This window comes from Corvus moneduloides, chromosome 12, assembly GCF_009650955.1.
Source record: "Corvus moneduloides isolate bCorMon1 chromosome 12, bCorMon1.pri, whole genome shotgun sequence".
Taxonomy (NCBI): Eukaryota; Metazoa; Chordata; class Aves; order Passeriformes; family Corvidae; genus Corvus; species Corvus moneduloides.
This window is the reverse complement of record NC_045487.1, coordinates 4,914,364-4,942,207: the sequence shown is the minus strand read 5'-3', so window position 1 is coordinate 4,942,207 and position 27,844 is coordinate 4,914,364. Positions and strand designations below refer to the sequence as shown.

Below are 27,844 nucleotides of genomic sequence, written 5' to 3'. Positions count from 1 at the left end.
GTGGAGTTGTGGCTATAAATCAATTGTAATTTCTGGGCCCAAAGAAGTTATTTAGATTGTAAAACAGAGTCAGTAGTCTAAAAATGCTGTTCACGCCATTATCCATAGCAATTTTCTCAGATTCAAAATAAAATACTGAGTCGTATTTTGACTTTAGGTATTGGAAGAGTCCAAATGTCTCGTGCGGAGCTTCCTGAAATCTGGACTTGAAGATGTGAACGAGAAAGAGTGTCAGATGTTAAAACAGCTGTGGAGTTCTTCCAAAGGACTGGATTCATTATTCAGCTACTTGCAAGACAAAATTTATGAAGTCTGATGTCTTGGCCTAACTTAAAGAGAGATTGCTCCAGTTGTGACCAGAGTCAGACATGACTGTGTTTGAGAAGCAGAGGCAATGCATCAGTGAGGAATTTGTGACAGTGATCCCAATGCCTGTGGCTGTGTGGATTTCCTTGTGAGCTACACAGCTGCTTGCAGCCGGTTTGATTTTGTGTAACCAAGACGTGGGCAGGCATTCAGTGCACATAACCTGTGCAGAGGCTGCATCTTTCACATTGCTCATCCACATCCAACTCTACATTCCATGTGCTGAGAAGCACCACTGAGGCCCAGCAAGGCTCACCCACCTGTAAGGGTTTATTTTTTCTGTCCTTCTTAACTTATTCTTGCTGTTGCAGCACATCTGGGCTGACACAGAGGGCTCAGTCTAAAATCCGGGTCAGCACGACCTTTTGTAGACCCAAAAACCATACATTAGAAATATGTTAATTATTTTTTCTAAGTTCTAATAGTTTAATGGAAAAATCTGATAATTTATATGTATAATATGTAAAGTTAGTTTACAAAAACAACTAGAATTTTTTTCTTTGTTGAATTTATTTAACTTATTTATTTTGTGTTCATATTCAGCTGTTTATTGATCACAGATCTTATTTTCATATTTCCCTTGAATGAATTAGTAGCATCACATGAGAATGCAAACACAATTTTAGCAGCAAACTGAGTAGAAAAATAAAGAATATACAGAAAACCCACAGAATGTTGTGGGCAGCAAACGAAACAGCCACGTGCATGCTCCTCTATGTGTGAAATTGTCCAAAAGATGTATGAAACAGATTCATTTGCCAGGGTTAAGAGAAAAAAAGTGGATTCTGACACAGTGAGTCCCCCTTAAGTCTCTCTTCACTTTCTGCCTTCTTGAGGAGCACTGAAGGGCTCGCCAACCAGATGCTTTATTTAAGTTTACTATATTCCTGTTAGCCGGATATCAGTAACAGGGTGAGTGGTGCCGTTCCGTGGCATCGTACTGTTTTTCAGGTTTAAACACCCCTTTTGGTCTGAAGTCTAAAAGCAAATCCTTATGAGCCTTAGTCTAGTTGCCTGATTCCTCAGGTGTGAGATAATTTCTGCTCTGGAGGCCTTTGGGTGTGGGCCAGCAGTTTATACAAGGTGCTAGGCATTTGAACTAAGTGGGGGCAGAGGTTTTGTTTTGCTTTTCCCAGCTCTCCACATCTGGCCACCCCACCACCTGTTACAAGAACTTATGGCTATCCATAAAAGCAGTCCACAATAAACAAGAAAAATCCAATCTGCTCTTTTCGAATGTGATCCTAGTACTGTTCAGTGACACTGACTGACTTCTGAACACTGGATCTCTCTCAGTTCTTTCCTGCTATGGGCAGTTCATGTGGAAAGGAAAGGAGCATGCTCTGAGACTTCACCTGCCATTATAGTACGCCCAAATTGAAACCTCTTGAAGCAGAAGCTTTGCACATTTGTTTGCTTTGTAATTTGTGCACTTGCTCTTCATCCTTGAGCTCAGTGACTTATTATGGTTTAAACCTCTGCAAATGAGGCTGCTCAGCTTTCTCCCTCTTAGTATTTCCATAAAGAGTTTCAACAAAGCCTTTGTAAAGTTAACGAACAGGTGATTACAGTAAACAGTAGCCTTCAACACATTCACGTAACATTTCATTTTCCACAAATAATTAGAAGTGCTGTTTTTATGCCCTAATTGTACCACTGAATTTTAAGGAAATCATTACCCTAAATGCAGAAGTTCTCATGGAAATTCTTCATTAAAAAGACAGAATCTGGCTTCTAAGTAGCCGGTTTAAAATGTTTTTTAAAAAAAACTTATCAAAACCATTAGCTTATTTGAAAATGACTGAAAGAGAGCTCTTTCAATAACTATTTGAAGTGATGGATGCACCACTTGTTTTATACCAACACTTGCTTTTGTCTACAACCTGCCAGCAGTGCCGCAGGGTGCGTTGGATCAAGGCCTCGGGCCCCGGCATGGCAGGTGCACACGGAGTCACCTGGAAAAAGAGGGATCACCCAAGTGAAAACCACTCTCACACACACACACGTTTGCACAATCAGGCCTCCAGCATATACCTTCAGAAAAAGAGAAAAAAGGCAATGGAAAGTACCACGATTCCTCAATTTCCTTTATTTCCTTTATTCCCGTCCAGAGAGCCATAAGTCCTAGTCATGTGTTAATAAGATATTAGAAGTTTATTTCAATACTATGCTTAGTTTTTGTAGATAAATATAGCAAGATTGCTCAGCAATGTGAAGGAATGCGTTCCGAATGAGATTTGCAAACAGAGAAGAATCTTACGTTGTTGGATCTTTTAAACTGCACCATTTCATCTGAATTTTCAGATATCTGTATCTTAGCATTTTTTATGACAAAGGAATGGTTGAAATACATTTTCTATAATTATTTTTCCATTAAAGCAAGCGCTAACCATAGTTAACATTTTTAATTATTCATATCTATACAGTTACAATCTAGTTTTCATGGAATCTATTTTCCCTTCAAAAAAGAATAATAACAATGTTGAAAGCTTCTTTTCCAGTATTTAAATATCAGAATCTGAATTTTCTCTTGTGTTTCTATCCTTACTAGGTATTCAGATATCTAGATGTACTGTACATATTAGTCTGGGTACCTTTACTAATATTCACAGTATTTAAGATTAAAAATGCAATTTGTTGTTTGAGTATGTTATTTTATTCTTGTGTAAATTGTTTTGTACAATCTTTAAAAATCTACAGTTTTGCATTTGTAGATATTAAAGGTAAGCAATTTATTTTGTGTTGTCCTGCATGTATATTTTTGCTGTAGATAAGTGTTGCTTAGTTTACTATTTCAGTACATTTCTGTTTAAATAAATAAGCTTACGAACTTTAATACAGTATATATTTTCAAAATATAAACTTTTATATTTCTGTGGTAGGTTAGGGTATGCGTTTTAGGCAATCTTTTTCACTACTATGAACTGTTCTTTTAATCTATAATATAATGGTTTTGTGCCAATAGTTTTTCATTAGAATGAAATGCTCTTTTAATGCTAGGGATGAACAGACAATTTTGGTTGGGGTTTCTTTTATTTTTGGTTTTGGGTTTTTTAATTATTTTGCCAGCCTTTACAGTTTTAAATATAATTTATAAATGTATTGCATTTGTGAATAAGCCTTACCATTAGGTACAAGAAATCTTTAAAGCTGCATAATTGCTTATGTAGCACTAAGGACTTCCCCAAATAATTGCTGTAAGAAAGTTAGCAAATCAGAGTACAGGGCCTTAAGTTTTTCTTGTGAAAAGGATAATACGGGTTGTTTCTTTTGAACAACATAGGTAGACTTGTCAGCATGGGCTTTGTTATATATAAACTGTGCATTTGTGCTCCCAACCATGGTAGTTTAATCTCAGGCTTTGTGTGGCTGGGTCTATAAAAGTCAAATCTGGCTAAAGCCAGCACTCTTTAGGAGACACTAAAGAAGTTTACATAAGAGACTTATAGACAATCTTATCATAGTACATTTGGGTACTTGGTATCCTCGATGTGTTATCTGTGTCTGCCCAATTAACCGTATGTTTTAAGCCATATTAAATCTCTTTACTGCTATTTTAAATACTACACTGAAAGTCATTCACTAGCTTGCTTGCTCACAGACAGGATTTCGAATTTTAGTGAATAAAAATATTATGCCTTCCATAAAAACAAAAGACCAAAGAATTGCATTATTCTAACAAAGCATTAGTTCCTTTGCCAGTGAACTAGTTTGACATTTGTACCGAAGATCAAATAGTCTCTTTCTGCTTCAAACACTGCGTTCTCATCCATGTCAGGTGTAAGGGGGAAAAGATGTATCCACTGAGCTATTGGGAAAGGAGTGATGTTCAGCTGGGATGGCATGTCTATTGGTAAGGCTTATTACCAAACCTCTGAGATGAAGCAAAGAACCAAAAATTCACAAGTTATGTCAATGTAAATTTATTTTCAGAACTTGCACAAATAATTAATTGTAGAACTTTGCAAATTAGGCCCTTAAGTTATTTTGTCAGAATGCCATGGAACAGACTAAAACAGTTTCTAATATTTGTAATGATGAGTACATATTATAATATTATAAGGGTACAGGCACCCCTATATCACAGTGTTGTAAATATTTTCTGAAACTGGTACAGTACTGAGGGACTTGTATCTTCTGATATATCAAATATTGACTGTCTAGATCAAATTGTACACAATTTATTTGTTGATGGTCCTGTAACTAGTGTATGGACACATTTCTGGGTGCCTTAGAAGTTGTATTTTTCATGTGTGTTAATATGCAGTATTTATACATTGTGAGAAGCTGCTTTGAATAAAAACATTGAAACTTCATTTCAATGCAGTGATTTTCAGTTTTACATAATCAGAATGAACGTGATAAGTGGTAGCCATTATATATGATAATGCTATTCATGGGCTCCTGCCTTTCCAAAGAGACCAGGCATACAGTGGGCTTTTCAAAAGAGATTTTTTTTTTAAATGGCAAAACCCAGGGCACTAAGACACACTGCAATAAGAACTCTCTGAAATCAATTATGATCCATTTCAATTACCATTTCTTGATCAAATCATAGAAAACCACCAAGAACTGTCTCACAAACACACTTCTAGGACACCTTCTCCACTGTTATCGCTTCCACTATTTGCTATTGCACATCACCTAAAATATTCCTGCCCAGAGCCAGCTGTTGCATGCAGGATTTTGGCTCCACATGAGGGAACTGGATTTTGAAGTGGTGTTTTTCAGGAAGGCCAAGATTCAGCCCAGCCCCAGCCTGGTGCAGGAGAAGGTGGATCAGCCTGTGGTCCCCCCCCATGGCTCCAGACAACATTTCTGCCAGGGGCTCTTGTGTACCAGGGGATCCTTTGCCCGTAGCGTCCATGAATGCTGTTTCCAATCACATATCTCCCATGGTTAGAAGAGTAATTGTAAATTACTTCTGCCTGGGGCAGAAAAGGAAGGATATTTTTACAGAGAGCCAGGGTTAGCCAACCCAGCTATACAACAAGGTCTGAAAAAATTACCTACACTTCATTCAAAGGAAGCAATTATGTTCTAGCAATTATATTGGTTGGCTTTAAACTGACAGACACTGTTAGTAAAAACTGTGGTCAGCTATTTGGAGCAGAGGACTGAGAAATTTAGTCTTACTTCACTATCAACAAATCCAATTATTTATTACAGTGACTCTTGTCAGGAATTAACTTATTGTAGCTTCCACTGGACTGTGAGCAATGTGCACATGATGAACAGGGTGTCATAGCTTTCCTGTCTAACAGTTTTATTGATAAGTTTGGTTTAGTTTTGACACAGATTGTCAACATGGGAATTTTATTTTAAATAACTCATTTTTAAAGGAAAGCAAAAATTCTTTAAAATTAAAAACTTCATCCAAGTGTTTGGGGAGGGTTCAAGCTTTTTCAAATGTCAGTCCTTTTTACAGCACATTAATATACAAATTAAATGGAAAAGGAACATGTTAAGTAGATATAAAGAATTAATTGCACGTTTTAAAAGAGCAGGAAGGTATTAATCCCAATTAAGATATAAAAACAGGTCAAAGCTCTACATACACTAAGATGTACCACTTCTCATTTTGAATAACAGAAATAATATTGCATATGGCAAGAACAAGGAGAGGTTCTGAAAGCAAATGAAAGCATGTGGAAAAAAAGCAGACAATTTTAAACACTGGGGGATTTCAAAGCAAAACAATTGTCAGAAGTTGGACTAGGGGACAGTTTGCTTGCAAAGGAAAAAGTCAGGTTTGATTCTGGACATACTGACTTCAGGAATTCACCTCTCCTTGGGTGTCTTATTTGTCATGAAACCACCTCAGAAGAAAAATTTAATCAAACATAATGCATCTCTTCACAACTCTGACTTCACCTCAAAACCAATCTCCAGTCATAGCATGGCGAGTTTCAGATTACTAAGAAAGCCAGACTAAAAACCCCCTGTAGAATTCAAACCATTTGAACTGTGTTAGCACCACTTTGCTTTAATTTATACTCTTTCCTTGGTTTCACAAATTTGCTCATTACAGATATATAATAAAAATAGAACTGTTAAAAACTTTGTTAAATTCCAATTATTAAGTCCATCTGGTGTTACTCAGTAATTTTCATCTGGAACAGTTAAGAGTACTATGGGAGAAAGAAGGCAATTTTCATTTTGAGAAAATGAAACCTTTAGTAACTTTAAAAATTCTATGTTAAACTCTATCACCTTTCCTTATCACTTCCTGACACTGGTGTCACTTGAACAAACCCCATGATTCTAAGTCAAGAGCCACCAGCATCAGTGGAGATCCTCCTCTTGACTTCGCCTGCTTCTAGATAAACCCAGTGGCTGACAGATACCACAGCAAACTCCTTCACAGTAATAGTACAAGAATATCTTGTAGCCATCTCTTCAAAAGATAAAGTGCTCTGATGAGAAACACATAATTAGCATTGGAGGAAGGGTTCCATTAGTTCAAAATTTAACAGCAGTGTCTATGAAGTCTTGTATAAATTTCAACATTTACAGTGTTATTGCTGACTCCTGTTAGTAGAAAGTCATGCCGTGCTGTGTTTTAATGTTCCTCAACCCTTCAGTCACATTTATCAATTTGAATTCTGGATGACTGTATAACACATCTGTGAAACTGATTTTATACATTGGTCATACACAGAAATATATTGGTGAACAACTGTAAAGAGAAAAGTGAAAATGCTCTTTGCAACCAGGAGTCATGTTTGAAACGAGGGCTGTTGAACTGCTGCTGCCTCCTAAGATGTGAGATAAAAAGCTGCCATCTAACATTGGAGTTTCTAGAATGAAAAATGATTTAAACACTAAGCAGCAATCTTGACTTGTTAGAATTGAGTTAATTACTATCATCTAGAAATAAGTTATTCACAGTCATCCAGAAATGTGTTTCTGATGTGTCTGTAAATAAGTACTACACTATCTATTACTCCAAAAAGATCAGCAATTTCCTACTGCTGTCCTTCCAGACGCCTGGTTTCTCCTTATGATGCCCACTAGGCTCTGGGGTATTCACTTTCATTAAATGAATACAGGAATTCACATTAAACTCTTCCCATGCCTAATTATTCAAGATCTGCATTATTTTAGCCTCTTACTTGTTTATTTTGTATGCATCTGCGGCAACTTTGTCAGGGGCTCAGACTCTGGCAAACAATTCCCTTCAAATCTACTTTTTGCCCATTAGACTCAAAATGAGCACCAACTCCAAACTCCTGCTGGCTGCACTGCCAATGGATGCTCTTGCTCCAAGGGCAAAGGTCAGATTAGCAGCATCCTTCTGGTTGGACTGTGGGGTGCAGAGCTGGTGACTGCTTGACTCGAATCCTCCCTTCATTTCTGAGAGCAAGCCCCAGACATGGTGCTGGTAACACCCACCCCATCCCCAGCACTGGGATGCGCCTGCCTTCATCAGACCAGAAAAACAGCACGTTTTATTCTTCATGTATTTACATGTAGCAGGATGAAGCACTTATTTTCCTGGATGCTAATGTGATGCCAGTTGGAAAGGAACAACCCAAAGCACATTAGACCTGGTAGGACTCATCTTCCATACATGGCTGTCTCTAGTTAGAACACAAAGACACTGTCTCCTTCTAAATGGCGCTTTTTAAATAAATGCTTTTCATCCAAAAAGATATTCAAATATTAAAACTGAGCTTTAAAGGAACAGTCTGCAATATGGCTGATTTGAAAGGCTAAAACTTTTCCCAACCATTTCAAGTATGAGAAAATCCAACAACTCTCCATTTGTGATTCAAGCACTTGGTAAACACACTCCACAACTGTACCATGGCTGTGTGCCAATGAAATGGTGAGTCAGCAGGCAGGGGAGGGAATCAAGTGTCAAGAATGCATTTAACCCTCACTCAGAGAACATTTTTCTTACCAAGAAAATGAAAGCACACCATAAAAATGCAAAAAATTACTGGAATTTTTTAACCACTAATACAGGCAACTCTCAATTTTCTTCCAACTTTACAGAATTTCTCAAATTTTAAATTAGGACAAACACTTAAGAAAATAGCAAACAGTAAACTGACAAGAATGAGGTTCATGAACGCATATCAGTGCAGTCCTAAAATCCTTACTCTTGACCAAAATCCCAATGATAACCCTGGCAAGGCTGAGTGCCAAAGGGTTTCACGAGAGCATTAGAATTGATAATATTTAATACTTGCATAGATATAAAAAGGAGTACGTTTTCCTAATGAAAATACAGTTCAACTCATCTGTCCTATTCCCTGAGGAGTATCTATGCACACTACTTTGCTACACAGTGTTCTTGTGAGTGGTTGATGAAATCAAAAGATGTCCTAAATAATTTTTAAATTAACCCCTCGTAAAAAGTTCCCCACTGAAGCATCACCGTGCATGATCACTCTAGGTACTCTATTCAGGATGGAAAAAGAGCATAAAAAGTGAGGATTAAAAAAAAAAAATTGGAAAGAGTACTCAATCTTCCACCTGAAGATTTGAATACTCATTTACAAGGTTGTTAAACACTGCCAAACCTGAATGACAGGATTTTATACCTACTTTCTTACTCACTCTTCACAGGTGTAAATAACCACATTGGACACCTGTGGAGGAGGGGAAAGCGGGAGGGGGGTGAGGCTCCACTTACTACCTTCAGAGTGTTAGTTAAGGGTAATTATAGACCATCTGTGAATTTACAACTTGCCTCCATTAGGGAACAGATACCGTTTCCAGTTAAAGGCTGAGGACAGCCAGCTTTGCTGTCATCATGCTGCTTGAGCCTACAAAAAGGAGTTTTTTTACACATCTGGCCCCACTGACCTCCATGGCCTGAGCCATCTCCTCCAGAAACTCAACTCACAGCCAGTATCATCTATTTACTGTTAGTCTGTCCTGCCCTGATTAGGCCTGGGCTGTGAAATGGCAGAGATAAGAATTAGTTTGTACAGACATCTAATATGTCCAGGGTGGAAATACAGTAAGCATCCCTTCACAGATCTATGAAGGTCTTTTCTCCCATCTAATGGCCCTAATAAAGCCTTAATCCCAAAGTTTAGACAAAACCAACACCTATGGCATTAAGAGACAAGGCCTGACAAACTCTACCGGAGTGGTCAGAAAGACTTTCCCCCCCGTCCTTCAGCCCTGTCTTTCTGCCAGTTGTTAACAACTGCAGCAAGGGCTGCAGATTACACAGACACATCTGAGCCAAAGGAGATAAATTTGAGCTGACTGTGAGCTCAAATGGTTGACTAAAATCTAGGACAACTGAAACATGGCAGTGTCCCACAGAAGAACACAGCAGCAGGAAGATTTTCTCTTCAAACACCACATTCCCCTCCATGATCTTACCAACTGGAAATACAGAACTATGACTAAATAATAACTTTATGAGGAACTGATGTCACTCACTGTGAAGGATTCTGTCATGGGTTGCACTTGGCCTACACAACTGTGAGAAGAGAACCAAGTCCTGCAGAAGTCCAGTTTTGAAAGCAAATTCCCCCTGCATGCATCTTCTCCATCTGAGATTCCTAAAGAAAGAGGAATGTAAAAGATTGGCAGTGTGCAGTATTAAGCTTGCAGTTTATGGAAGAAAATCATGACATATCTTTCTTGTATGCAGAAGGCTCTAAGTAATCTTCCATCATTATAGCAATACTAATTCCCAGAAATCCTGCAGAGCTCCAGAACTCCCTAGAGCACTATTTTATATACCCAGCACCCCTCCATCAAAAATGATCTTTAAAAAACCAAATTCATTTAAAAATAGGAAATTCTTTATCTTTTCTCCCAAACCCAAACACCTTTTTGGTTTTCTGCGTGTACATCCCTGGGAAATGACAACATCTCCAGGTCATTCCATTCTACACTGCTTGGAACGTATGGAACACACCAGGAGAGTCAGAGACCAAAGGAAATGACACATGTAGTGACACTACAAGGCTAACACAATTGTTGATTTAGCAGCAGAGCTTGGTGGCTTGTTGTATGAAGGCTCTTCACCCAGACAAGAATGTGAATTATTGTTGAGAATTTTATTTGTATAATTATCATTTTTATGTAGAAAGCATTAGCAGATACTGTTTTAAATAATTTCAGATACTCAGCACTAAGTAAGTGGCTCACTTTCAAGAACCAACCAAGAAAAAACATTCCACAGAATGTCATATATTCCTTCAAAAGGCAAGTTACATTTCACTAGCATGGATGCTTAAGTGGAATAAGTCTCAGTATGGGGACTGTTTTCAGCAATAGTTGTTAATTAAGTAGTAAAGTACTAATAAAATGTTTAGGCAGGTTGCATTTAAATAGCAGTATAATGATACGTAATTACTAAAAAGGAGTGCCAAAATCATTCTGCAACAGACCACATTCAGTTTTCATGTACTGTGCAAATCCATTTGAAAACAGAAAGGATTCCAATGTCCACTGTACAGTGGCCAGGGCACAGGCAAGGTCTGAAACTTCCGCTCTCAGTCACAGAGGAGAACCTCTTACTTAAAATCACACTCTAAGATTCTCTCACAGAAGCTACAGAAATTAAAAGAAAATATTCTAAACACATACAGGAACAAATAAACATGCAGTAGCAGTGAGGCCAGCAGCTCTTTTGCAGGGTCATGATGAAAAACCACCAGGAAAACAAGCAAGAGCCTGTGAGGAAGGATAATACTCACAGACCTCACCACGGGGGACATAGCAGGAACCTGTCTGTGCAGGATGTATCTAAGGGTGCGGCATCCAACTCAAAAGTAAACTTGGTGGAAAATGTACCAAAATGTTCTGCTGCAGCAAGGTATGGGGAGATAAGTATAATTCTTCATGGGTAAGCAAAAAGTGCAGTAGGCAAAAGGAACTTGGCACAGCCAGGATGAACTTCAACCAAAAGAAAATGCAAATATTTAGAACTTAAAAATATGTCAATGAAGATAAAGGCTCAGTGGAAAAAACGCATGTGGGTAAAGCTGAGATGCACAAAACTGCCACCATAGCAGAAACTACATAAAAATACTGTAGAGACAAAAGTTTATATTTTAGATATAATTTATACCATTATCTCTAGAAGATAAAAACCAGTAACACCAAGTACAGGGATATTCTGATTTTCTAACAACTCCTCTTGTGATGACAGTAGTTCTCAAGTTGTGGTATAAATGCAGTAAGTAGCTGACAGTCTAGTAGGTCCCAAAATTGCTTACAGAACCTTTATATTCTTTATAAATCTTTCTATTCCTCCATAATAGCCATTGGTGTATTTTAGACTAATTAATGACAGGCTGCCACAAACATGGGCCCCTATTCCAGAAAAGGTCCTGTTTGTTCTTCAATCAAATCTAAGTAGCATTCTTATAATTACTATGGTGACAAATAGTTTATAAATATACATAATAATTTTGAAAATTTCAATTTTACTGTCTGAGAAGCTAAAGCTTGGCAGGCCCTTCCAATTTAAATTATTTTATGATTTTCAAACTAACACAGTACATCTCTACACCACTGAACCCCTCTGACTTCCCAAGGCCAGAGTTGCACTTGTGTTTAAGGTAACCCATAGACTGACATCATGGCAGCAATGGGGCTCCTTCCACATCAAAGACCAGGCATCTCCTTACATGATTTTTTCAAAATTTGCATCAGTGGAAATTAGGCACCAAATCTACAATGCTGCTTTAAAAACCACTCTTTGTGTCTGCCCTGGCAAGATTTCAGTGTTTTGGCAAAGCCTTTGTTCACCTAGAACTGTGCCAATAATCCCTTTTAAAATACCAAAGTGCCTGCTGTTGTGAGCACTGCCTGACTCCAGGATGGCCAGTGAGAATGTGCTCAGTAATGAACCTTTCAGACAGTCAAATTCTTAACATGTTCATATGCTTAAAATCATTCTTTCTTGATCACAAACCTTCATATCACCTTTCAAAAAACAGAGGTAGGCTGAGATACTGGATTTGCAGAGATTTGGATTATTTTTGCCTCTGTATTACTTGCAGACAATCTACAAAAACACTAAATCATTGGTCTGTTTTTTTTTTTTTAATTAAAGCAACTGACCACAGGTTATATGCATGAAAATAACTATCTCTTTAAAACAGGAGGAAGGTCTTGTTCATTTGACAAGAATGATTCATTTTCTAGAGATTCAAATCTTACAACTAGAAAAATAGGTCATCTTCAACTGATATAAAAAGAATTATAACCAAGCAAGTACAAAAAGCTAAACCCACATGCTTGGGGTGAGGTTCTCACCCTGTAAGTCAACTAATGCTCTAAAATGTTCTCATTTCTATTCTGAAAGACCTCCCAATTTTCCCTGTGTAAAATCTGTGCTTTGAACATTAAGAAAGATGACATTTATATTAAGGGAGTAAGATTTTCAGCAGGTTAATGTTCTACTTTGTGAACAGATTACCAAGAAAGAACCTTCCCTTGTTATAAAAGGCATTTCTGTTCTTTGGATTCAGAAAGCTGATTTCACCATGTAACTGAGTCATCAAGGAAACTGCTGCGCAGCACCAGCCAAGAAATAAAGATCAGGTTTCATCTACTGCTGCTCGATTCTGCACCTTTTTTTTGCTCAAACCCATTTGTACACAGCCACTTCAATCTCTTCAGAACTCCCCTTGTACAGCAGTTTGGTTTCCAGATATGATAATCCACAAAGTGACACTGACAAAGCAGAACAGGAACTTCATTCCCACCCTCCCAGGTAAGTGTCCTGACCCATAAATCCCAATGCTGCGTTTGCTCTCTCTTACCAATCTTCTAGAATTAAGAATTATAAAACTGAACAGACAGTGGGAAAATTCACTGGTTCTTACATGTGGCAGCAAGGTGATCAGTAACACCCAAATCCTTTTCCCCTTTTCTTTCCCAGTCTTTGATGATGGCACACATGGTGGTAAGGGACACACTTATGTGGTGGACTTGGCAATGTTAGGTTTGGTGTTACGGTCGGACTTGATAGTCTTAAAGGTCTTTTCCAACCTAAAATATTTTATGATTCTATTACAATAGAGATGAATAAACTCAGATTTGTCTCCATTGCCAAGATGCTGTGGTAACATAGACAAAGATGGTTCCTGTCCAAGGAGGAGGAAAATTCACCATCAGAAATGCGGTTATAAATACAGATACATGGAAATTTAATATTGACATTGCTGTACTAAAATCAATAAGAGATTTTTCACCAACTTGAATGGATCAAGCTCAGAGATGGGAGCCAGCTTTGCTCATCAGCCTCTACCTAGCCTTTGCACAGTCTCATTTATTACAATCATCACATTAGAGGGAGGTCTTTAAGATCAATACAAAGGAGAAAGAGACACAGTAGGTTTGTATGAGATGTAAAAATGGGGTTTGCAGCTGGGGCTCAAAAGACAGTAAGACAAAAGACAAGTAGGAAAAAGCACAGGTTAGCAGGTGATACAAATCATTACAACTCCAGGAGAACTGTGAAACATCTTCATGAATACAGGGCTTGGAAACTAACAGGGTAAAGCACAAGGAATGAAGAGGTTGAAAAAGGGGCTTTATTCCAAGAAAAGAGGATGGTTGAGTGCATTCTGTTATAAAGAGATTTAGGAGAAATAAAATGTTTCTCTCAAAATCAGGGCATGGAACTCAATGGATTTGTTGTCAGCCTGCACAGTGAAAGGCACTGGGTAAGAGGGCTTTCAGTGATTTGAAGGGAAGTAGCGACTCGCCTGAACATGAAGGACAGAGTAATGCATTTACATTTACTGATTTACACTGTATTTTGAAGTCTGAAGCAACAATTGTTAAAACAACCACAGAAGTTTAAATATTGAGCATTCTCAGAGTACACAATTACATTAATAAGTAAACGAGCTGTTACTGGGTATCACATGATTGATTTTTGGGTTCATTGCTATGAACATTTGATTCAAAAAACATAAAGATACTTCCACTGATATCAAGACAAATGAATTGGGGGCTGCCAGCCAAAGAATGTATTTTATCTCAAGAGAAGGGTTGCTTACTCATCTCTAGTCAACAGCCCCTTTTAAACACACTGGAAGTAATTTTAAAACCCCAAGGAATGATGGAATTTAAATGATTTGTGAGGGTGGAGACTGAGAGGTTTTCCTACATGACCAGTTATTTACCAGAAAAATATCAGACGCTCTATTATCATATTTATGATAATTTTTTTCCCCAAATTAAACTCCAGCCAATACAGTTAGACTCACCACAGCAGATCAAATTTGCTCTCCCTTTCTTTGCAATGTAAATTTGTTGCAATCTGCTATTTACTTTTCTCATGGTCATATTTTTGAATAAATCAGTGCATTCAAATAATTCCAGTGAATAAGTTAATACTTCAAATGAAGTTAAAATAAATTCAAATGAATCAGCCAGCTTAGAGAGACAAAACAAGTAAGCAGGTTAAGGTGGTGGGCTTAGCTTTATGAAACCCAGGTTCAACCCTCTGCTCCAGCATGAGGTGCTCCACACATGTGGTGTGACATGTGAATTGCTTTTGGTATCAGTCTGCAAAATATTTAGGCACTTTTCACTGAAACCCCCTAAACCAGACTGAAGCAATGAAGGACTCTAGTCCATCATCAGTTTCACAGAGCCATCGAATGATTTCAGTTGGAAGGGTCCTTAAAGATCATCTCATTCAGACCCCCTGCCATGGGCAGAGACACCTTCCAGTACACCTGGTTGCTCCAGGCCCTATCCAACATTTCCAGGGATAGGGCAGACATAGCTTCTCTGGAAAACCTGTGCCAGTGCAGGCACAGTAAAGAATTTCTGAGTAAAGAATTTCTGAGTAAAGAATTTCATCCTATCATTCAGTCTAAACCTGCCCTTTCAGTTTAAAACCATTGCCCCTTGTCCTGTCACTATCTGCCCACATAAGAAGTCCCTCCCTCTCCTTTTTATAAGCCCCCTTTAAAGCACTGTAAGGCAACAAAGGAGGTCTCCCTGGAGCCTTCTCTTCTCCAGGATGAACAGCCCCAGCTCTCAGCCTGTCCCCATGGCAGATGTGCTCCACCCCTCTGAGTATCTTCATGCCCTCCTCTGGACACCTCTTACAGATCCACGTCTTTCTTGTGCTGTTTCCCCTTGTATTCAAATTATCACAAATTGTAACTCCAAAACTGTGATCAGCTGTTTAAGTCAAGAGAGAGACAGCAAAACCATAAGCTTTCTAAAAAAGCTCAGATATCAGAGGGGAATGGAGACATATTTTTGCTCTACACATGCACACCACTCTACACTTGAGTTAAATATCTCTTTCTGAGATACTAATGTTCCTCTGAAAAATAAACATCACACAGATTAACCATCCATCCATCCATGAGATAAACTCAAATTTCCAGCTCCACAGTTAAGCAAATGCAAAATAAAGTGACTAAGAAATTAGTCACTGAACAAGTATATTTGTAAATAAATTATGTGTATTACATTAATGGTGTCTACAAATCTCTTTTGGAAAGGGCATAACTCTCTAAGGACTGAAATCAGTGATACAGCCCAGGCTAATTTCCATAGGTCAGGATGACAGTCTTGGACCCCCTACTGACATCCTAGGCATTTAACCTGCGCTGGATCAGCCCCTCAGCAGACAGCAAGCAGGTACTCTCTACAGGAAATCTACCAAGGATATAAGGAAACATTCAAAAGAAAATGAAGTCCCAAAAGTCCTTTACTATAAAGACAGACACTGTGGATAGGTGAACCTCAGCATTTAGCTCCAATACAATGCAGAGAGCTGCAAGGGAGTACATATTTCCATCTGGGCTCAGCTCCAATTTTATAATAATAACCTGGCTCTTTTTTGTAAACAGAATCAATATCCCGTTTAAAAGTATTCTCAGAAGAGCAGGAAATTAGAAAATATTAGTATGAAATTAATCAAACTTCTCTTCATGAAATATTGCTCATGTTAGTGAATAAATTTATTTTTTTGTTTTTTCAGTGTATAGACACATGTACATTGAAAATGCTACCCTAAACATATGAGCTATGTGCTCATTTGAGATATACAAAGCTACATATTTCCTTCTTATTAAATCTGATTCCATGAACAGAGTGCAATTTCTACTTTCAGGGATTATGAATTATAAATATGATATATAATTTTTCAGGATGAATCATAAATAATAAGTTTCTTTTTGCTCTTTGGTATTTCTCAGAAATATTGGACGTGCCTCTAAAAGTAGAAGGGGCAGGGAGAAGCCATGCAGGAAAGCTGAAATTTCCTAAAACATTTTATTTTATTACTGGCATACTAAATCTCCATTTCCCTGTCCCTGTCAGAAGACTTCAGAGACTCAGATGTCATCAGTTACATCATTGGAGGCATTCTATTCCGTGGCTTAAATTTTTACATAGCTAAGGAATTTCTAAGTTCTCCACAGTTTTTCTTTTCCAGAAGGGTAATAGCAGTTCCCAGTTTAGAAGAAATGTGTCCAAGACAGAGAGAGGCCTCCCTGGGGAAAGAGCAATGAAAGCAGGGACAAGGACAAAGGCCACAAGAGTGAAAGGGGGTGAGGTTTGGAGGAACAAAATGTCCAAAAAATCAGAAGTGTGGTTTGGATTGTGAACCTGATGAATATTAAAAGTATTCATAAATTATTATTTGGTCTGAATGTGGATAAGAGGCATGGAGATAAGAGAGGAAAAGAAAGATTTTGCAATCTTTCTCAAAATCTAAAATCACAAAAAATCTTCTCTAGGATGAAAAAAAATCTTTGAAAATAAATTAGTTTATAAAGCAGGCTTACTGTGCAAGTCTAAATTTAACTGTAGCAGTCATTACCGAGCACACTTTAAAACATCACATCCAGAGAAGGTCAGTTACTTACTTCACCCAGGCTGTCATTCTAGATGTCAAAACTTTGCTTCCTTGCTGCATCAAGCTATTTTAACTTTTGAACTGAAGAGCTTCAGGGGCTTTGGCATTACCTATAAAGGAAGTTACACTTGAGTAGAACATACCTGAAAATATCAAGTGCATAAACCAAACACCATATTGAGAATTACTTGCAAGACTGGTGTTTTATTTACTGAGCCTTTTTCCTTTTGTGTCTGCACATTCACAAACTAACTTTTTATGATGTCTACTGGAACCCAGTGTGAGAGCTCACTGTGATGCCTTTGAAGCAATAAGTAAACATTTTTAACTGTGTGTGCACCAGATTAGCTGGGAACTTCCCCTCTCCTGCCCTGCAGCCAAGATCAGCTGACTGTCCCTGAGTGTGGATTCCACAGGCTGAGTGGGAGAGAGACATGACAGTTCCCTGAATTACTCACTCATCCCAACATACACTTGGTCTTTTATTACAACCTACAGAATTCACTCACGGGAAAGAAAGTAAAGCTATTCACAGTCTTCAACATTTCTACCCTTCCACTTACATATTTCAACAACTTGCAATCATCCCTCTTCTCTCTGTTATCTTTAAAATGTTCAGGTACTCATACCACCAAAACTGGAGATACATGTCCTCAAAACTGGGCACGTGAATCTCTGAGTTCTAGTTTGCAGCTCCCAATTTATACACACAAGTAAAAATGTCCACAAATTAAAACATAATGACTACAGATGCTCAACTGTACATACTTGCACATTTAGCACAAGTAAAGGCAATTTGTTCTAGAAAAGGATAATACAAACTACACTCTCCATTGAATATACTGGAAATGAAACCACAGATCATGGCCAATGTTCTCTTCTATTGTGCTGTATCTCTCGTAAGTGTTTTAAAATAAACACTAAATTAATTGCTTAAAGTACTTTAAACATGCCTTTGGGATGCTCTGTGGACAACTGCAGAAAGTCACAAGTCCCAAAATATACTCAATACATTTGAAATATTAACTTCTGTTAAAATACAATTATTTTCTATTGTTACCTCTGTGAGAAAAAATTGCCAAAGGATATTTGTATAGAAAAATTCACTCTTCTGTGTCACTGATTAAGGCTCCAATACAGCTCCTCAATCAATGCAATACAATACCCACAGATACACTGTATTTTTTTCTACAGTCATAACCACAGTAAAACCTCTAAATCAGTAGAGAACTCGCTGATAAACACTAACATTCTAGGATGCCTTTTTATTCTTATGCACTGAGGGAAGTAGAGGGATATGAATACAGTCAAAGGTTAAACCAAACTGTCTTAATTTATACACAAATACAGGGTCAACATGGTAGCACGTTTTACATAACATAACATAACAACACATAACCACACCTACTAGGCAGGGAAAACTGAATTTTCACATCTTGAAACAAAAATCAAACTTGTCTTTCACACTCTAAGCTAAGAGCACCTTTACTGAAGCAGTTAAATGTTCTTGCTCCAGGTACAAGGTATCATCTCCCAGAGCAAGCCTGTCTATTAAAGAGGTTTCATTGCAAAAAGTAGTAAGAGGTTACACAAAGTGACTGTGAGTGCATTTAGGAATGATACTCAACCTGATTATTTGCTTTATACTTTAAGTAAACAAATCATTAGACCTGAATAATAAAGCCTCTTGCACAATCCCATGCCTGGGAATTGCACAGCAGCAACTCAGTAAGCCACAGCTGAGCTACAGGAACACTCTGGCCTGGCAGCCCCAGCAAGGGAAAGCCCAGCACAGCAGCTCTTCTTTCAGTTCACAATGCCTTTGCTAGACTTTACACATCCATGCCAGTCATCTGTCTAGATGGAGGAGAACAGCAGATAAATACGGAAGAGAACTAAACCACATTTGGCAGGATAAGGCTTTTCAGTGGGAAGGGAAAGGAGAGAACTTGGGAGGTGCTATGCAAGGTGCCAGCAGAACTAGTATTTGGAGAAACATCCCATACATTATGTAGTACCACATGGCCCTAGATTATGTAATTCCATAATATTCTTTTCCACACTCCCTATTGCTCAGGACAGAAACATATGCAGCTTGGCTTGTTCAGAGAAAAAGGCTCCCATGTTATTGTTGAAGGTCACGAGCATATTTGAAATGGCAGGGAGTGGGCAGAGAAAGGCAAGCAAAAAGAAACAAGTCTCATGGTTGGACACCTGCATATCGCAGAGTGGAATGGGATTTCATCCCCATCTCTGATTTACTTTCTCATCATTGGAAAATCTTTTGAATCAAACTTGTCCCACAATTTCAGAGCTTCTGACTGGGTACAATGGTTCTGAATACTGACCAGCTGCACTGGAAGCTGTTCCCTGATCATGGAGTGTATGGGCCACAAGGGAGTAGAAAACACGTAATTTGAGTCCTAGGTGTCACAATTTAGGCCATCAGAATTAGTATAAACAGTTATTCATTTCCTTTGCTACAGTTTATTACCTGTAAAATGGGGGTGGTACACACATCTCTCAGGCTGTTTTGAAATAAAAGGATAATCCAAGAACAAACATGCAAGAAAGCCTCTGAAGGAATTAATCTACTTGTCTATATGGTTGAGTGTGAATATTGTGCATAGGTCAACTGAAAAAATCAGAAAAGAACAAAATACCAAGTTGCTGTCCATTTTAATGTACAGGGAATTCATTCACAAATTTCACTCTTGAAATGACAACCTTTCCAGCAAATCTGAGAAAGTGCTTTTACCATTTTGAATAAAACATTTACAGAAGGGATACCACTCATCATTAAACTCAGCTGACATATAAACCTACAATGAGCTGGAAAGCAGCAATCAAAGCTTCAGTTTTTTGATGGGGGCATACATATACTGAAATTCCCTGATTTTCTGAGCATGGCAAAGGAGGCTGCAGAGTATCTTGCACTGCACATCTTCCTCAACATCACCACTTTTCTTAACAGAGCCTATTTTACTATTGCACTCACTCTGCTCCACGCAGAGCAAGAAGTACAGACGAATTCTTGCTGTTACAGAGAAGAAAACCATGAGGCAACACTAAAACCTCCAAAAATAACTTGCTCCTTTTGAACTCTGACTGTAAGTACTTCAGAAAACACACACACTCCTGGAGAACCATGTGTTTATTACTGGAATCCCCAGCTTCCTTACCACAGTCTTTTGTATATGGATATTATCAGCATCTGCAAGAACAGTTTCCACCACTGCTGAAAAGAAGAGGAAGAAGCACAATGTGGAACAGAAAAAGTATGTGCACAGCTTATTATGCTAAAAAACAGCTGTGAATGCATGCATTCATGTGCAAGGATTACTGCAGCAAAGCCTACAACCACAGATAAAATTAAACTGATTTTTTTTCAGCCTCCATAGTCCTCATGTAATATAAGATTTTTACTTTCCCTTTCTGACATGCCCTAAAGCTTCCTGCCTTCTGATCCTGTGGTCTTTGGCAGTGCTTAGAATGAACCCAAAGCCTCTTGTTCCAGTCAGTTGCACTTCATCAGATCTACCGGGAAGCACCAATACTCAAACAGACCTATTGGGGAGACTCTGAGCTGTCTGCAGCATTTACAAGATCACAAATGCAGCTCATTGTACATATTTCAGTTATTTCATTCTTTATGTTTTAATTCAGAATTTGAGGGGTGGGGTAAATGAGAATTACATTGCAGAAGCTGGTTGATTTGGGAGTAACCACAGTACTTTGTCATAATATTTTTATACAAGGAAAGCCAAAGCCAAAGCATATCATATTAAAAAAATTCTAACCCCATTTCTTGTTTCTTATTGATCTGTAGGAAACAATACCAGATTTTTACTAGTTTGTATCAGCTGCCAAAAACAACACTAATCTATTCAAGCACACCAACACTCAATATCCTTTTATAGGTATAAGTGAACACAGCAGGAAGCTGAAATCACATCAATTTCTCAAATTTGGTTTCTCAGCTTTAAAACCAACACATGATCACAGCTAAGACTTTTGTCATTTTCACAGCCTGAATGAAGCATGAAGCTCAAAGGCAGTTCTTGGATTGGCTATTCCTTCTCTCAAACTTCTCAAATAATACATTTTCTGCTTGTATTTTTTTTAATGCAGATATTTGCAAATCATTTAGATTATCATGGCTGCAAGAAAGATAGACATAAATATTCATGGCAGCAAATATTGTAAGGAAAATTCCTCAGAACAAGATCCCCAAGTCGTAAATTATATACCATGATCTAGTAAAATCTATAGAGCTATCATAATTTAAATCCATGGAGAATCTTGTTCATTTCACACATCTACTAAAATATTTTGTCCCTTGGTCATGATACAAACATCAAATTTAGGATGCTTTCATTTTGAAGGTCCTCTAGTGAACACTACGAAAGGCATTGAACCGTACAAAAAACAAAGCATCCAGATGATATAGTGTCACTAATTTCAAAACATGCAGCTGATTTTTATCACACTTCAATAATGCTTCTAATCTCCCATCATAAAATATAAATCAGATCTATGAAAGGCTAAATAACCAATTTCAGCTGCTATGATCTGCACAAAGACTCTGCTTTAGTAAAAGGTATTTGCTTCCATAATTTTTAATACATCCGTTTCTGGTGTACTAGATAATCATTTATCCAAGTTTTAATTTCTAAGCTCTGTGCTGCTGACATGTTACAGTATTTTCGAAAATGAAAATCAAGAACAAAAATAGGACAACAAAGACGATGGTGAAGATGACCTAAGAAAATCTTTCTATTTGTTTTACCTGCCATGTGTTTTATATTGTGTGTACTGAACTTCCGCAATGACAGGAGTTCATATTAGTTACTTATTATTTTCTTAATAAGAATAGTCATAACAGACTGGCTGCTGGTTTGTCTTCTGACAGGATCAAGAACTCAAAGTTCAAGAGTACACACTATACACCCACAGGAGATGCCACATAAAGGAACGTGTTTCATTTATTGGCGTTTAAGGACATTGCTCCCAATCTTTAAGAACAGAACGGAAAGGTTTGCTCTGCAGACACACATGAAAGTGTCCCAGTGCTGATGGGGACAGCTGAAAGCTGTCCAACAACTGCTGCTCCAGAGCAGAGGCGAGCAGTAGCTTCACTGAGCTTCTGATGGGAAGGTTCAACACTATGTGAGACCAAACGCTCACTCATAGCCAGGTTTCCTCCAAAACTTTGGTGACAGAGCTGGAGAAAAGAAATAAGAGTTCACACTTTGTTAAAACTTCTTTTTTTCTGTTAAAGCAATGCCACAGGTCCTTAATCAATGCCTCGTTAAGGCTTAAGGTCACCAGATTGGCAATACCATAAACCACAACTTCTGCCATCAGCTCTTCCCTGCTTTATCTTACTATAAATCCCCAGTGGCCTTGATCCAGAGATGGGAAGAGAAGATGGGGCTATTAATTCCTGAAGAAATGTCATTCAACTAATGGGAAAAAAAGAATATTGTTGCATTTTCTTGCAACCATGAAGTAAGATCTCTGCCAATCCTTTAACTGACAGTACATTCAAGTGTATTTTCCTGAGACATATCATAGAAAAACTTCCTTGGGCTCTGTATTCCAACCAACTAATATACTGCATTCCAATAAACTAATATACTGTACAGGAAAGGATAAGAGAGAATGGGAAATTAACATGGAGAGCTTTCCACACCAAATGAGTACCCAAGGGGTTTGCAGGCAGCCATCTCTTTCACCAGACTCTTCCTTCAGCTCTGCAGAGAAGAATTCGGGGTATGGACAAACTCCCAGCTTGTGAAGACTGTGTCGGTGGAAAAGGTTTATCCCCAGAAGTTCCTCACCATCAGCTGCAGAGGTTTCTGCCACTTCAGAGCAGCTCCCAGCTGTTCACTTGCACCAGTACCAAAACCACTTTAGCCAAAACAAAATAGTTTAGCACAGACCTGCCTCCTAATATTGTTAGAAATAAGCTGATGAAAGCTGGCAATACATCCCCTGCCCTTCCTCCTCCAATGCACTCATCCTCTCCCTCATGCAAACAACAGCACTTAACTGACCCCTTCAGGCATCACAGGATGCTAAATAGACAAATAATGATTTTTTTATTGAACAGGAGAAAAAACAGAAGAAGGGGGAAAGTAGGAAAGCCTTCTTCAATTGCCTGTCTCCTGAATTCATGTCTCCTGAATTAAAGTAACCAGCAAGCCATGGCTTTTTCTTCAGTACAAAATGGGAGAAGGAAGGTTAATTTATTTCACTTAATGAGAAATATAATGTTTCCTCTTTAGCAGATAAAACACAGAATGGGCCAGAAAAGAGTAAACTAAGTATACTGCAAGACAGGTCTAAACTATTCTAAGTCTTCCTCTCCTTTAGGATCAAGATCTTCTATCCTTCTCATGACAAGAAAAAACCATTTAGAAAGACTATTCTGATTGGTTTACTTTACATTTTTCAAACCTGAAACACCAGAATGAATAATTACGTGTGTTCACCCTTTCTATTAGTTTAGGGCCCTCTAGGGCAAGCTGTTTAATTCTTGCCTTTAAGGCTAAACACTATATTTCCTTCTTGAGAAGCAGTTCAGAGAATTGCATGGGTTTGATCAAGAAAGATTTGAAATACAGAATAAAAAGAATCCTTCATTATGAGCAGATGCTAGGAATCTCTTCCCTCCACCTCTTTTTTCTGTCTTTGAGAAAGACAAATCACTAAAAGTTTAGACATATAAAAAATAACAGCAGCATCAATTTTGAAGCAATGTGTATTTCAGCAGACAGCACATCAGTCAGTTTGGTTTATAGAACCTGAGAAATGATGTTTTAACTTTTACTGTTGCTTCTGTCAGAGCAGAAAAGATGTAGTTTCTCTGCTTTGGAGTACAACAGATAATGCTGTCATATTCAAAATTATACTTATTGCTTATGCATATAATAACTACAGCATTTGTCCTGCATTTAATTTTATGTCTGTGTTCAAGTGTTTTCTTGGTTAAAAGGAAAAAAAAGGAGAGAAAAAACAGTGCATGTGTGTTCTGCATGTAAGTGCATTTTTTTGATGTGCGGTGTCTAATTTGTGGGGGGAAAAAAAAAGGAAGAACTGCTGTGTATTTTAGGGAAGGTAATTCAAAAGCCTTATAGTATTAACCTAAAAGCTAATTACCTAATTATCTATCTAACCTTATCTATAGCAAGTGCATTTCTGCAACACAACAGTAACAAGCTGAGACCAAAACTTTCTGAACTTTTCAGTTCTCCTGCCCATTGCATAGATAACCCTCACCAAGTGGTGTTGGTCTTTTTTCACATAACTAACATGTTTTAATGCATTCTGGGTAAATCTTGTAGTGACAAATTTAACCCATTCACTAAACTGCCCTGCACAGAACACTCCAGTATGAGCTTTTCTTGCAGAAGGTAAAGCCTGAGCAATCATGTTTGTAACAGATGGCAAAACCACCAGGCTGGACATAATACTGATAGGAACCAAGAAGAGATGTCTGCTCCATTCCACACTGAAATGGCAGGTGGAGGTGAACCCCCCCATACAGCCCATCCCTGTCACCCCTCATACAGCTGAGGTACAGCTGAGGTGATTTAGAGTAGCAAATAAAGCATTGTGTGAGGTCTGTCGTGCAGTGGGGGTTACCTAAAGTGCAAGACAGTCCCTTCCCTCCCTCCATACCTGAAGTCCAAGCTCTTCTCATTCCACCACCAACATTAATCTTTCCTCCTGAGACATATATCCAGAACAGCTTAACTATATATCCTAACTCCTTGTATTCCATTCCAGAAACATCAGCTCATTCTCCTTCCCTGAAAGCTGGCTAGCTAAAATATTTTAAGTGCCAAAATATTAGTATTAAGCCAGAAATGCATTATTCAGCCAGTCAAACAATACCTCGAAAGAACAAGTACAAGTAGCACTGCAGCATGATCAATAACATCCAGAGGACAGGAGCAGAACGGACGCTTGAGGGTCAGACTGCTTGAGCTCACTGACAATCAACAAAGACTGGATACAACAGGTATCTCTGGCAGTTGAGGCACTTCACAAATATAGTGCCCTGGAACAACATACTCTTTGGCCCTGATGGAAGTAACCCCTTTAAACAACACTCTCACCCCCAAAAAATCGCTACCATAGACAGTCTTGAAAATTACTGATCCTACTCCATGTGTTTGAGAAATGCCAATAAATTCTCATCGTTTCACTTCCTTCTTCCTCTGCCTAGTCTATTTAATTGTAAGCTCTTCAGGGCAGAAGCTAGGGGTGTTTTAATGCTGCAGTGAAGAGTACTAAACCAAATATGGCTTTGAGCACTACTTTATTGTCAAAACAATAAAGGTCTACTTCATCCAAATATTGTTTGTTTGGCAAAAAAAAAGTGGCATCTAGAATATTCTCCTTTTCTGTTTCTTTGTTGTAAAATTAGTAAACCTTTCACTGGGTTCATCACTAAAACATGTATTTGACTCAAAGAAGACTCCTAATAAGACTTCCTCAAGATGCTACTCTTTCCTCACTGCTATGACTTTTGGCTGCTAACTATTCCTTGTTTTGCAGATTCCTCCTAATTTCCTCATGTGTGTGCATGCTTACATGTGCGTGTGCACATTTCCTCCTCCACTCCAGAGTTCTTCAAAGCAATTACAGTGCTCCCAACCAACACACAGAGGCAGTAAGGGAAACAAGGAAGACAAGCTGACTCAGAGTGGCTGTGAAGAGATAACAGTTCAGTGGTTCAAATCAGCACCAGTGCTCCCAGGCGCACGCCCCTGCCAGCAGCACCTTGTGCTGTGGTTCTACAGAACGAACCAGTCCCTTCCCCCACTGCAAGAAACCCCTCCCTAACCTTCAGCTGCCAGATGGAAGTGACAGCCAAGAGTCAGCTCTTCCTTTGTTACCAACATTCATGTATTGATCTGTATCCCCCCAAAGCACAGAACTCCAGCTCAACCTCAGCTCTCCCACCACAAGCCAGTTTAGGTCTTGGGGCAAACAAAACATTGAAGCCTCATAACTGAGACCCCCTGCACAACATTTCTCTTTACTCCTGAGCCAGTTTCTTACATTTACCAGTGGATAACCCTGGCCAGGAGCCTTTATACCATGTCTGTGAGTGTCGGTTCAAGCTGAGAGGAGGGAAGATGAGAGATGGTAAGGTGGCACAGCATTTCATTTCTTTAGCTCTTCCAGCCCCCTTATTATTGCTGGAATATAACATCATCTTTTTTCATATCCTGGATGGTCCTGACCTTATATTTTAACACCAAAACTCTCTGCATTACTGTCCCAAAGAACAGCAACAATAGATACCAGCAGAGAAGAAAGAGCCTGACCTAAATGGTGCAAAGGAGAAAAACCACTGAGAGCGCCTGTATCCTCATTGCGATCTGCTTTTCCTGCTTCACCAGGATTATGGGCTACATTTTTTGTTGGTGTGAACCAACACAGGCTACATCTGCATATGCAGGGCTGACATCACAAACCTTGTAAACACACAAATGTCTAGAAGGAATTTGCATCCTTCAACACCATGCCAGTGCCACCATCTCCTCAGACATGCTTAGTAAGCACTGCCCCAAATGTTTCAACTAACTCTGACAAGGTACAAGAAAAAGCTGTAGAAGAAGTCTCTAATTTGACAGAAATAGGTTGCAGGGCTGGAAGATGGCCACCTGTCCACAAACTATTGGAAACCACAGACAGACATCTTTGCGAGATTCAGCTGAAGTCTACACCCATCTCTACCTTTTCATCAATATCCACCAGGACTGTGTCCTCCAGAAAAGGTGGATTAACACCGCTAGGGAGAATTCCATAGCGATTGTTCACACGGCTTCTGCTGCAATACAGAACCTCTGGCAAAGATAAGTTTCTGGTGTCAGCAAACTGTCCCTGTAGCTCAGAAAAATGAGCTTCGTTTTATGGCCCAAGAACCTCTGAAGTAGATGAAATGATATAAAGGCAGGAACAGCTGCAGTGTGGATCTAGGAATTACACAGCTGCTTATGTGACCATGGAGAGCATACCAAGAGGCAATGCAAAGTAGAGGTGGAGGTAAGAAACAATGCTCTGGACCCTTCATCCCACCTCAATCTGTCCCTATGGAAGCAGCCTTTTGAATTTAGTGACATTCTACCTGTACTTCACACAGGTACAAAGCAAGCGGTTCTGGAGCCACAATTCAGGGCACAGCATGGCACTTTCCTGAAACTGCTTTGTCACAAAAGCAGCTCCTGTATCCCAAAACCCATGTAAAGTACCTAAATCAGCAGTTATTCTCCTGATTGAACAGTTTTAACAAGAAAGGGTATTTTCAGAACAGTTTTAGGTATCGATGTGTGCTAACCACTGGCAGTAAAAAAATCATAAAAACCTTGAAGGATGATACAGACTTTCCAGGTGTGAAATATCCACTTCTCTAAGAGGCAACAAAGGCTACAGCGGTGAATGCTGAGAAGCCTCTGCTGTTGTAAATGTCGTGTTCTTTTAATACAATCTTGCTTTTATTTTCACACAGAATCCAGCCTCTTTCCTGCACTAGTAATTTTATGCCTTCTAGAATGCAGTACTTTAAGAAACACTCAACATTGTGGTGAGTTCCAGAGAACTGGTGATGACATTATATTGTCAGCACCAGTTTTA

The 27,844-nt window shown here is 38.6% G+C and overlaps 1 protein-coding gene and 1 long non-coding RNA gene across 2 annotated transcripts in view; one reads left to right on the top strand and one right to left on the bottom strand.

Moving 5' to 3' along the window:
• CDYL2 (chromodomain Y like 2) overlaps positions 1–4,682 on the top strand; it is a 59,720-nt gene extending 55,038 nt beyond the window's left edge. Inside the window, exon 7 of the mRNA XM_032121740.1 lies at positions 158–4,682. Within this exon, the coding sequence (XP_031977631.1) occupies positions 158–316 (159 nt within the window). The 3' untranslated portion in view covers positions 317–4,682. The remainder of the gene's footprint in view (positions 1–157) is intronic.
• On the bottom strand, positions 3,416–26,431 carry LOC116449838. The gene is made up of 2 exons (XR_004242564.1): positions 17,202–26,431; positions 3,416–9,896 (listed from the first exon to the last, which is right to left on the bottom strand). It is a non-coding gene; the product is annotated as an uncharacterized LOC116449838 (long non-coding RNA).
• Between the last annotated feature and the right edge of the window lie 1,413 nt (positions 26,432–27,844).